At 34.6% G+C, this 12,449-nt stretch overlaps 1 protein-coding gene across 1 annotated transcript; it reads right to left on the reverse strand.

The window, feature by feature from the left end:
• Window positions 1-211: 211 nt before the first annotated feature.
• LOC148672836 (SPARC-like) lies at window positions 212-10,052 on the reverse strand. Its single transcript, XM_088630826.1, has 9 exons — window positions 9,968-10,052; window positions 8,847-8,932; window positions 7,992-8,070; window positions 6,788-6,905; window positions 5,936-6,054; window positions 2,792-2,949; window positions 2,338-2,450; window positions 1,753-1,847; window positions 212-619 (listed from the first exon to the last, which is right to left on the reverse strand). Exons 2-9 carry the CDS (start codon window positions 8,910-8,912, stop codon window positions 567-569), a joined length of 801 nt encoding a protein of 266 aa, XP_088486952.1. The 5' UTR covers window positions 8,913-8,932; window positions 9,968-10,052; the 3' UTR covers window positions 212-566.
• Between the last annotated feature and the right edge of the window lie 2,397 nt (window positions 10,053-12,449).

Genomic DNA, 12,449 nt, shown 5'->3' on the forward strand with positions numbered 1-12,449 from the left:
AATGTCAATTTTAATTTAATGGACATTCGGTAATAACGGCCAACCCTTCCCGTTAAGATGATAAGATAAACTGAACTTAATACTTATACTATTTTAAGAGTCAAACAACAAATAGATTGCTACTTACAGAAATTCTTATTTCTATTGTGCAGAAATATCAGGGTAATTCTTTGTTGAAATGCAGACCAATATCAAGCAAAACAAAACACACTTTAAAACCTTTGAATTATTTATTTAGTGACTCAACAAAATTGAATGTGTGTGATACATATAAATGGGAATTTTGTGAAAAGACTATTGAGCCTGCATGCTGGCATATGAATGTGAATATGCGTAAATGTGAAAACATTGCAGTTTCTTCTTCTCTGCGTTTTCTCTGTAGTCAACTACCATTTGAAATAAAAGATAAAGAGGACTCTTTGCTTTCCTTGCTGTATTCTGAACACAGGACTAACATATTTTGCTAGAAGATCAAAAGAGCACCGCCATTCAGTAACATCCATCAAACAGAGGAATGAGCCACAGTAAACCCAAGGTGTGAAAGTAGGGTACAGTACAGCTCATAGTTAGATCTTCCTTTTGGGTTTGATCCAGATCTCCTTTGGTCCCATTTTCCTAGCTGTATAAGTAAAAAAATATTGTTTGCATTGCTCCTCAAACAAGATATCCTTAAACAAGCCCTCTTACATAAACTATAGTAAAAATATACCCAAAAATACACCAAAATAACAAGCAAATATACAAAATGTAGCAGTGAGACAATTTACTGGCACATTCAACTGAGTCAACTTATTTGGGTAATGTATGTTTATATTGGACTAATATAACTGAAGTCCTGGAAAAAAAATAATTTGATTAATTGGGGTCCACAACAACATTCAGGAGAAAGATAACACCCTGTGTTCCACCAATCACCTGCTCAGTAGGTTATAAAAACAGGACCTCTGGCTCTCCTCCCTAGAGCTCTTCTCGTGATTCAACTAAAATGGTCTTGTCTGTTTGACCAAGCTGTCATCTCTCACACCAAACTATCTCAGACAAAACTCCTTTCTAATTTTGCATTTCATTTAACACAAAATACATCACTGACTGGAGTATTACCTGTGTCTCCTGGCTGCATTTTGGCAGATTAATATTATATCTATTACTTAAATAGAGCAAGTGAAAATGAAAGTGAGAAATCTTGAAAAAGCTAGCAATTTCAAAAGTATGCCAAACATTTTAAAGTGTAAAAAGTGACCCGTTGTACATCCATCTGTAATTTTCCAGACTTTATTCCAAGGGGCTACAAATGCAGTTTCTGTATGTGAGCATATCTCATAATAACAGTGAAATCAATCATTTATAGGGGGATCTGTTTGTGTTTATATACATAATCAATGTTTAAATGGAATTTCCAGCACCTTAAATAATGATCAAAATAGATTTTTTAAATATTTTTTTCTGAAGGTATTTTGCCAGTTCAGGGTTGTCAACATCCATGCTGTCTTTACTCTCTCTAGAATGCTGCTGTGTCTGGGTATAAAGACGTCATTTGATTTCATCATACCAAGTGATTTTGAAACAACTATTTGTTGGATTAATGTTGAGCTGAGTAAGGGAGAGAGATATATAGAGATAACTGTCATGCAGATCTGTCATGCAGTATGCATGATGAATAAACAAGGCTCTCTCTTAGCCTTCATTACCAGGCAGTCCTCACAAGCAATTATTTATAAAAAAAGAGCACAAGAGAGAAATGAAATCACTCACCCATAAATCCTTCATACCACTTCTCTGACTTTTCAACAAGACAATAAATCCACTCTTGCAAACTGACACTTTGGTCTCCGTCTGCATCACAAGACCTTTGGCCACAGAAACAACACACTGTGCTTGGAATGCCAGTCGCATAAGACACTAAAGGCAATTGAATTTAACTTATAACATTAAAGGATGTGCTCAAGCAGCATGAAATAAACTAAATCTACAGAAAACAAATTCCATATACAGTAGCTATGTGTCGGTCTAAAAAGATTCTACTGGGCAGAACTGTAATTCTAGAATTTATCAGTACGTAAGTGCAATAATATGTATTACTACATTTCACAAGCATGGTAATGTGTAACTGGCCTTCTCAATTCCGAGAAGCATTAAAATTACAACAAAATAATACTGGTTGCATTTGCTGCATTTTTAATGTTTCCCAGTATATTATCTCAGTAAATGAAAAATTAAAAAGTATTCCCTAAAAGAGTCAGAGCCACAAAAAGGCCATTTAATGATTCTTAGAGCAGACCTAGATAGTCAGCAGAACAGTCAATATTATAAGAGAAAACAGAGCGAAATGTAACTTACTTGAAAAACTCACTGGCACAATGCTCCAAAGGCATCAGGTGATAACGGAATTCCAGCAGGTCTCTTTGACTGAGCACCCCATCTTTGCCCACATCCAACAGATCAAATCTCCACTGTTTTGGAAAATGTTTGTTACAAAAATTGCAGAAAGACAGGCAGAATATGAAACAAGTCACTGGCAATGATGCTGCTTGACCTTATTTGGAAGATTTTTACAATAACGACAATAGTGAGAGGGATTAAATTATACGGCCTACATCACAAATGATTAAGACCCTTTCTTCTCACTGGTACACACAGTACATAGAAACCCTAAAAAGATCAAATCTATTCAGCCACTGCAAATGCAGTAATTAATCTTCATGAAGTTCCACCCCAATTGCCACATAATTAACAAATAACAAATAATTTAAGTACAGTTGCATTACAGAAGATTCACTTTTTCAGCACAAACCTTGGCAAGGCCTTTTCTTTCTCTCTTGGTCATGAAGGCATGGGTTGAAGAGTCATTCACTTTCTCAAACTCGTCAATTTCTCTCAGATGTAGGAACCAGTTCAGCAGCCGGAAGGGGAATTCAGCAAGTTCTCCCTTAGAGCAGGGTGCCTGTTTGGCTTGATTAAAGGCATCACTGATAAGTTTTACTTCTGTCAATAGTGCTTAACTGTCAACCATGAATACAGGTTACAGAAATGAACAACAACACAAAAACTATGCTATTATAAACTATGTTGTAAATAAAAGAAATGTTATTAAATTTTCCTCTCAATGTTTTGGTCTATGATGAATACAATTGTGTATCTTACTAAAGACCAAAGGGGTACTATATAAAGTATGTATTTAAATAACCTTTATATTGTTCACTGCCTGACAAGAAAATATAGAGATAATAAACAGTTAATATAGTTCACCGTCCTTATTTTAAAATTTTCCTTAATATTTCCTTAATTCCTTAAATTAAAAAAATCCTCAATAATTTTCTATATGAATGTTTGCATTCAATGTACCAAATAAAACATCTACCGGAAAAGGGGCAACTATAGTTGCTTACTTCACCCACACATGCAGAAACCCAGCTGCTTTTTTAGGGACATCTTTTTTTTATAAGGAACATTTTTCAGAATGGAAATACAAAAAGGCTGTAAGTAAACAGACTCATAAGTAAAAGTTAATTGATGCAGTTAAACAAAGTCAATGCTACTGTGTATCATTTAGTCAATTCATTGAAGATCTCTTGACACATTCAGAGAATTTCTATATGCTTACTAAGCGTTTTATTAATTTAAGGTTTCTAGTTGAGATTCAGCATGAGCACACTGTTCCTTCGGGAACAGAATAATCCAGAAGCAGTATATTGCTGTTTTGTTTTATTGTTTTTCTTCATTTTCATTTTGATTCTTCGATAAGAACATTAGTCCAATTTAAACGGATCCCAGATTTATCTTATAACTCAGAACCAGTTGGATCACTTATCATGAATGCGCAATGCAGTTATTAGTCCTCTTTCAGACATACAAATAACAGGACATACCGTACAGCTAAAATAACGATGGAAAGAGATGAAACAGCACTTTCCACTGCTTCTGTAGAACAATACACATCTCAGAACATATCACAAATTTTATTTCTTCCTGGACACCACACATCTGTAGTTCCAGTCAGCAGATCAAGATGTTGAATTATTCATGTTTTGGGTAAGCAAGGTTTCAGAGGTTTCTTGCACAGGAAGGTTTTTGCTTTGCCATATGTTACATCACCAATATAGTATACAGTAAGACTATAGCTCATACCCATTAGCTTTGCCACAGTGCTGGTGATGTATCTCCAGAATTAAAGATTCAATTCACTTCCATTAGAAAGGAAATTAAAATATGCGACAACTAAATTCATATATTCTTACTGACGAATTGAAAAGAGATGGCCATTGTCGCTTATGGCATTGCATAATAGGAGAAAGATTTATGGTACAAGTCCCTTTTCGTGAAGCTGTGAATTTGAGATATTCTGGTGGTTTTTTCTTATTTTAAATAATAATAAACTATTTTTTAATGAAGATTTTTGGTGTGCTCACCAATTTTGTCCCAGTAAGAACTTTTGTTAAGCAAACTATAATAATAAAAAAACAATAAAGCTGTAACTTTCAGTTGCAGAGAAGACAAACAAGTTAAGAAAACTGAAGAAAAGCAAACATTTTTAGTGGGGAAAAGCTGTAATCTAAACTAGACATACATCACTTATCATAAAATATCATAATCTGGGTAAGAGTTCAGGGCCTCTTTAAAAAAATAAGCAACGATTATTTAATTACTTTCAGAAAAGATGATACACTTCTTATATGATTATGGTTATGTAATGTGTAAAATCTTGATACAGTACTGACATGCACAGGTGTGTACGTGTTTTCATGAGAAACTGCATTAACAGAATGTGTTGGAAAAAGCTAATGCATTTTTAAACAGAATAGAAAGAAACTCTGCTTTCTTTTTCTCAAAGCAGAAAAAAAGAATTCTACTGCAGCCAGCAATACACTTTTCAGAACAATATACTGTATTTATTTACAAGCGCTACATTCTGTGTACATATAGGAGTGCCTGCTATAGGGATAGAAAAACCCAACCTCCCTAGAGTGACATACTGTACCAGCTGTGAGGTAGAAACAGGGAAGGGGGTTGGAAATGGATTGGGAAAACAAAAGGGATAGCTTGGGATGAGATGGAATAGTTGTGGCAGCATCAGCTGTCTGGATAACATGGATTTAATTTCCTTCCAGAAATAACAATCCGTTGCCTGATCCCGTCAAATGTCAGAATCTAAGCAAAGTTAGGTTTGGTTAGTACTCTGAGGGTAGGAAAACGAGAATGCTCTGAACCAGTTTCCAAACCCATGGCCCCGTATGGTGAATGTTGACTTGGTCACAGATTCCACAATTCCAGGAGATTCCACTTTGGAATTTACAATCCAATTTTATCATTGATTCTTTACCTGGCCTCCCTTAAGATCTCCCCTTTAATTCAGTGGGTAAAGCAATTCCTCACTTCTCCAACCAGATCTGCTGAACTATTCAGATGAGCACTGCACTTCAGTTGTGGATGCACTGGCTCCCCTACAAAAAACTCAAGCACTTTGGAATCCTTTGGGATGAAAATGCATTCTAAAAATGCACAGATTTTTTATTATTGTGTACATTTCATGAATTGTAGTGAATTATGCATTTACTGAGGATGACACTATTAACTTGTCATGTTATCGCCTGCCTAAGGCTTGCACTAAGAGGTAAATGTTGCTTTCTTCTTCTGCGGCACAACAACAAGATGGGCCTGAACATGGTTTATAAAAGATGCATCTAGACTTTTCCCTTTAATTAGACTTATTCACTAGCTATTTTCAGCTACAAATGTGTAAAAAAAAGGCTTTATGTTTCCTTGTCCTAGTCACACAAAAACTTAACTTGAAACAGCAAAAAACAATAACAAACTGACAGGCCTGGAACCTACATATCATCATATATTGAATAAAAATATCCAATAAATTAGAAGATTTATTTGGATTTTCTTTTCCATGATAAGGTCAAGAGTCACTAGATATATTGGTTTCTCTTACCTAAGCACTTGCCATAATAAGATACTTTAATGTATCTGCGCTTGCTGCAGGCTTCCTTATGAAGCAAGCATTCATTGTTATACTGTCGTCCATAGTTACTGCACACCGGATCCAGTTTACTGTGGAAACATCAGAAATTCAAAAATTAAACTGTATCTGTGGAATTTGTGAATAATGCAATGATCATTAACGACTACCAATAAGTGCACTGTAGTAGTTAATAGCATATTAAACCAGTTTGACATAAAGATGGCACTCTATATTTATAAATATTACAGACTTATTGCAGGGCAAACCACTGTATTACTTTCTCTAGCAAAAGAGTCATCGGAACATCAGCAATGCCACAAATGGGAGGGAGCCATTCGGCCCACTGTGATTATTTGGTTTTGTTTCTCTTTTTCTCTGTAGTCAAGTAACCAGTCTCACATTGAACAGGGGCTAACCACTAAAAAAGCTGTTGATAAAAAATGAATGAATCTTGTTCATCAGTTCAACTTGTAATCAGACATACATTTATAAGGTGAAGGATGTTTCTGGTACAGAATTTCTAGTGTGAGACTAATTAAACTCAGTGCTTAATTGAGCCTCTTGGCATGATGGGCCATTAAGGAGAAGGACATTATAATTGTCCCTTTATGAGCTATCATGATGGTAGATGCTCTGTAGATGTCAGTTGGGAGAGGCTGAAGAAAGATTAATGAACTGTAAATTGTATGAAAGACCATGAAATCATGTTCTGCAGACACTATAAATATCCAGGGGACTATACCGTATTACCTCTTTCAGATGTTTAAAAAACAGAGGGAATATTTTGCATTACCTCTTAATACAATTCCTAATCATTCTCACCTTGAACATGCTCTTGGACAAACGCATTTCGTTTTCTGCACTCCATTCTCTCCAGTGAACACTTGACACCATGATCCCTTTGGCTTTAAACATTTCTTCTGTAGACAGGGGTTACCTACTGTGATGTTAGAGACTGTTAAACTGACATTAAGAGTTTTTCCCACATCTTAGAATGTCCGGAATAAATTTATATCATATTTAAACATATCACATAAAGAGAAACAGAACATAACTTTTTTTTTCTAGAAAGTAGGATTTGCACTGGATACTGATAGAAATCACTTGCTTTTGAAGTACGAAAGTGCCTATTGACAGATATATTCTGTACTATTTTAATTTTATGGATTGAGTAAAAATTGTTTTTTAAACAGGAGATATGCAACAGTGTAATCTTGAAATTTCAGAACACTGTGAATACTACAGTCAAGTCAAATTATGAAATCAAATTTAATAATAAACTGCTTTAAGTAATTTCCCATTAAAGTGAGGCATTTAGTGTGGACTGGGACTACACAAAGCTTACATTTACACTAGTTTCCTGAAATATCATGTTATGTTATGTCTGCAGTTTTCATTCAGCACAGCTCTTAACTCCACAGTTCTTTTAATTACTGGCCTGAATCAGACTGGCTCAACAGCTTTCCCCAATTCCTTTGGACAGTCCTGACACTTGCTCGGCTGCCTTAATGAAGCACTGCAGGAGGATTATTCCAGTCCCGCAGGAGCTAGTGTGACTGCTGGATTTCTTTCTAATTATTTAAGGAATTCATTACACAAGTCACCTACCCCCACATTTCAACGATTTGCTAAATAAATTATGCCTAAAATTCCATGATGGTGGTTTCTTTAGACCTAGCTTGATATATTCTGTAAGAAACCAACACCAAACATTAATAAGTGATGACAGGACTAGAACTTTAGTGTACACTTTTACTGTAAGTCCTGGAATTCTGCATTCTAATCCTGACTGGATAATACATTAAATCCAACAAGCTCTACAAATTGAGAAATAATTAATTCAATACAACATTCCAGGGGTTTAGTATCATTTTGAAGCCCCTGTTTGTTTCTGTTTTTTTACCTAAAGTATGAATAAGAGCATACAATCTAGAAAAGATTGAAATGAGCCTAATAAGATTCTGCTTTCAAGCCCCATCCACTCTGAAGAAGCTACACATTTGGGAAATGGATTGATGTAGAAGACCTGTTTCATCTGCTACAGTTACTGCTATTAGTTTTCCTTGATTGTTGATCAACATCCTTCTGCTTCGACTTCTGGAACCCTACAGAAGGGTGAAATAGAATCAGCAATTACACTAATAAGAACTAATGTCAAATTTCTGCTCTCTTTTTAGAAGAACATCAAACAACGATTATAACACATGAACTATCCCTTGCCAAGGGATGTCCAACAAATGTTGCTCTGTAAAATTTAACAAAGAGATATTTCCACTAAAAATGTTTTGTATAATGTACTCTCATCCTTAAACTTCTGTAAATCTTTCAATCTTGGCAATGTGTATTGCCTTTAATTTTTTTTGTTAGAAACATTAGCTGCATATCAGCATATCAACATCTTTGTGGCACTATTTATATCATCTTGACACTGAGAAATACCTCACATGGCTTCTAATATTTCAACATAAAGTCCTCCATGAATGAGGTCATAAAGACAGAAACACGGGGCCCTCATGTTAGGCTCTCCTGATCAAAACAATAGGTTTATCATATTGTGTATTATGAGTACTTTAATTGGTTTGTTGGTTAATTGTTTTAATAACCAACTAAAATGAATAACTTTCCCCCAAAGTGAAGTATTCATATAATGTTACCTGTGCCAGGGTAAGTATATGTATGCAAGTATATAAATTAAACTGGTGTCTTCATTTACTAACAAAATTCAGCAAAACATTTTACACACAGAATGATCATATCTGAATTGGATGAAAATCTGCAGTATTGCTACTGTGCTGTAATTAATTTTTGCCTGTTATTTTGTTACAGAAAGGCTACTAATGGTTTCACAATGAGATGCTCTATTGAACAACAGAAGTAGTACCGTGGTGGTAGACAGAGTCACAGAGACAGCAATGAATATCATCAGCCCTCTGCTGAGCTGCTTCATGGTAATGATACTTCGCCCTGCTCGGGGAACAATTCAGATTGCTGAAATTAATCTTTTTTTATTATTATTACATTTTTTGCACTGTGAACGCTAGCCTGCTCACATAAAAAACATCTCACATTTATCTGTTGTCAAAAGACGCTTATTTCTAGCAAGGTTCATAGCAATATGGAGCCTGTGGTGGAAACCTGTCCATGGTAGGGCACACACAATTTAGAGAAGCTGATTAACCTTTTCAGCATATGTTTCGGAGGTGAAAGAAAATATCCAGAGCACCTGGATAAAACTAATGCAAATATAGGGAGAGATCCACACAGAAGCACTGAAGAGAGTTTTGTCCACTAATTAACCCAGGACCTAAGAGCTATTAGGCAGCCACATTAAGCGCCACACCATTAGGCTACACAAATCGCACATTGGATAATTCAGTAAAGTTACTGGCAAAGACTAAACACAAGATGGCACTTAAGTTCCACATTTCAAATTTCACTAGGCTATCACATATTTCCCTTTTAATTTTTAGTTTTTAAAATAGGTCAAATTACGCAGCGATGATTTTTTTTTTTTACTTCTGTTGTTCAGCTGTATAAAATATCGATATGCTTCTCAGGCCATTCATGCCAATACGTGGTACGTCAAATTACAATGAGTACAATCTGCTCTTTCCTTGCTTTAGTTTTCTGCAATAAATACTCACAAATTCAGAATCGTTTTTTCTCCACGAAGCAAAATATAAGTACATTTATTACAATCCCTGAATACATTTTCACATTTTAAAGTTATCTGTTGCTAAACCAAACATATTTGTTAGTATTCACAACCTGACAAACTTTCTTTTTTTAAACTTCAGTGATCCCTTAAGAAACAGGTACAGTATGAAAATATTCTTCATAATTATAAATATCACCAACATTAATGTCTGTAATTTTCACATAATGCAAAAAACATAATGCATAATGCACATAATGCAACCTTTTATGACTAACCCTTTCAAGCAAGACATGCACAAATATTGATTTTTCAGTAGAATGTACTTTTAACAGAAAAAAACTTACTTTGGAGAGCAGGCTACTTTTTGCTCACATCAGAGCTTGCACATGCAGAGTACAGCAAGAGTCTGAGCAGCCTGGTAAGACATTGTCATACTAATTAAGGGGATTAAAGTCAAGTTCAAGGATTTTCTTTTTTTGTTGTTTTTTTTTCAGTGCTTAACTCTAAGTGGAGGAATGTTCCTGGTGGGATGGGGTTTAGTAAACCCCTCAGCACTGCACACTGACTATTAAACCAAGTTTATTAAAACTAATTCTACAGCTTCCTTCTACCCCGCATGCTGGATACATTTGATTACTATAAATTGTCCCTTTCTGGGGGTGGGGCTGTTCCCGGTATGATCAGGATCAAGAATAAGACTGAAACAACCGAGTGAGCCTGATGAGTTGACTGGTTTCCTCTCATTAGTTGTCATTATGTTTTACAGTAATCCAAGGGCAAAGAGGCAAACATAAACAGTGTCAGACGATATCTTGGAGTAAAGGCAATTTCACAACAAGTAGCACCCTTCAGTTTTGTCTCACTGTGTTGAGTTGGTAGACACACAGTAGACATAAAACAAGATTTGCTGCTTGATTACTAGGTAATTAATCCTCCCTTTCTAGAACGATTTAGACCTTAATGCCTGTCTTACCCGCAATAATTTTGGAAATCCATGCTAGACCACCAATTCCTTTGGGTTATTACTCAATCGTCGATCATCCCATGAGGTTTGCTTCACAAAGGAAGGATTTACCATTCAAACATTCAACAGCTCATAAACCTGTAGTCTTGCTTGGTCTTGTTTAACCCCAAAATTTAAGTAGGAAGAAAGAGTTTTAAGTAGTATTTCTCTGTAAATGAATACTATTCTTTTTTTCCATGTTTACATTGAAACATTCAATTCATTAATTTTCTCATTTGTTCAAATGTCACAAAAAGAAAAGTAGCATGATGGCTTGCCACCTATATAGTCTATTATTTTCTGAAAGTTCAAGTTTAATATGATTTTATCCTTAAGAAAAGCAATAGGGTGATTTAAAAGAGATTTGCTCTTAACAAAAAACGTTCTTTCTATGTTATGAGTGTAATTTGTTATTCTAAGGGCAGTCATATTGTTTTCATTTTTAAAAAAGCTTTGAACAAACATAATTAATTGCTTTTCTCATTCATTTCATCCTGTTATTTTATTTTGAAAAAATTAAAGTAGGCTTGTCACATTCTTTTTAACATGTGAGTTACTGCAGACTTTTAATTGCAGTCATTAAACTTTTTCCCCCGTTTTGCTCAAAGCCTCAACCACATTTAATGAAATGCTTTAAATACCTTGACATGAGCAACCCGCAGTTGTGTGCTTCTCTGTAGCTCTGTAGTGGTCTAATTAAATGAAATGTGCCAGTTTTCTGTCTGAACAAGGTTACCAAGAAATCAGGTTGTCCCCTAAACATCAGCAATGCAGTTATCAAATTCAGAAACTCTTTTAAAGAGGATAATATGAATATCATGACAAGAAAAGTAGGTACAAAGCATTAGCACTAGTATTAAAGGATGAGATGTGTTTGGAATATTTAATCAGTGTATATTCATTTTGCATTAGATCACTGTAATATAGTTGTCTTGGACTTATCCTAAAAAAAAATGTTTTTTTAGATTCTCTTCTGTTACTTTTTAATTACATTTTGAATCACAATTAAGAGGAAAACAGTTACTCAAACTGGCTGGACACTAGTAATTTTACAATATGCTGAGAGGTAGAGACATTATTTTCCCATTACTACTGCCATATTCTCTGTTTTAAAAAAGGAACACAATATTAATTTGCATATATTTTACATGCAAGAATCTAGCATGTTTCAGAAATAGGTAGAGTTCAGCATTTCTTACACTTCAGTAAAGAGCAATGATTGGAGATTAAAGTTTTTGTAAGACAGTATGAGTTATGCTTGGTTTTTGAGTTATTTTGAGTTAGGCCTGGGAGATGACAACACCCTCATATACTGTATTTGTGCATATACATTACTGTATATAACTCCTAAAAATTATTTATAACATCAGTATGTCTTTTGCTTTTTAAACATCTATGGTCACATTATAAAAATAACAGTAAATAACACGAAAAGAAAGTACAAGTTGAATAAATAAGGTCATTTGTTTGTAAGGTAATCTCAAGTTACTGTAAAACTATCTACAATTTTATGTTTTTAAATAATTAAAGATTTTCACACAAGTACATCTAGAGAAATCTACAGGAAGAATGAAGGTTTACTGACAAAAAAGTAGTTGAGAAAAATTTAGTAGTAGAATATTACAATCACTACAGTTTAATTTATCTCAAGCATTGTGATCATTGTGATCATGAGACAAGATAAGACCCGGCAATTTACTACAAAGCATACAAGCATTGCCTATTTTTTTCCATAACTGTCCTGCACCCATTTTAAGAGAATGTATTACAAACAATGACAAGAACCTGTGGAAGTCTAAATTGCTATTTGCTCATTATGTTCA

Source organism: Lepisosteus platostomus, chromosome 4, assembly GCF_059453375.1.
Source record: "Lepisosteus platostomus isolate fLepPlt1 chromosome 4, fLepPlt1.hap1, whole genome shotgun sequence".
Classification (NCBI taxonomy): Eukaryota; Metazoa; Chordata; class Actinopteri; order Semionotiformes; family Lepisosteidae; genus Lepisosteus; species Lepisosteus platostomus.

What these genes read in the sequence shown, in the direction of transcription:
- LOC148672836 (XM_088630826.1), bottom strand. Translation starts at nt 8,912, where the DNA reads ATGAAGCAGCTCAGCAGAGGGCTGATGATATTCATTGCTGTCTCTGTG. An exon ending in AACTGTAGCAGATGAAACAG is followed by an intron (nt 6,906 to 7,991) that starts GTCTTCTACATC and finishes CTAACATCACAG; the next exon opens with TAGGTAACCCCTGTCTACAG. An exon ending in GTGGTATGAAGGATTTATGG is followed by an intron (nt 620 to 1,752) that starts GTGAGTGATTTC and finishes TTACTTATACAG; the next exon opens with CTAGGAAAATGGGACCAAAG.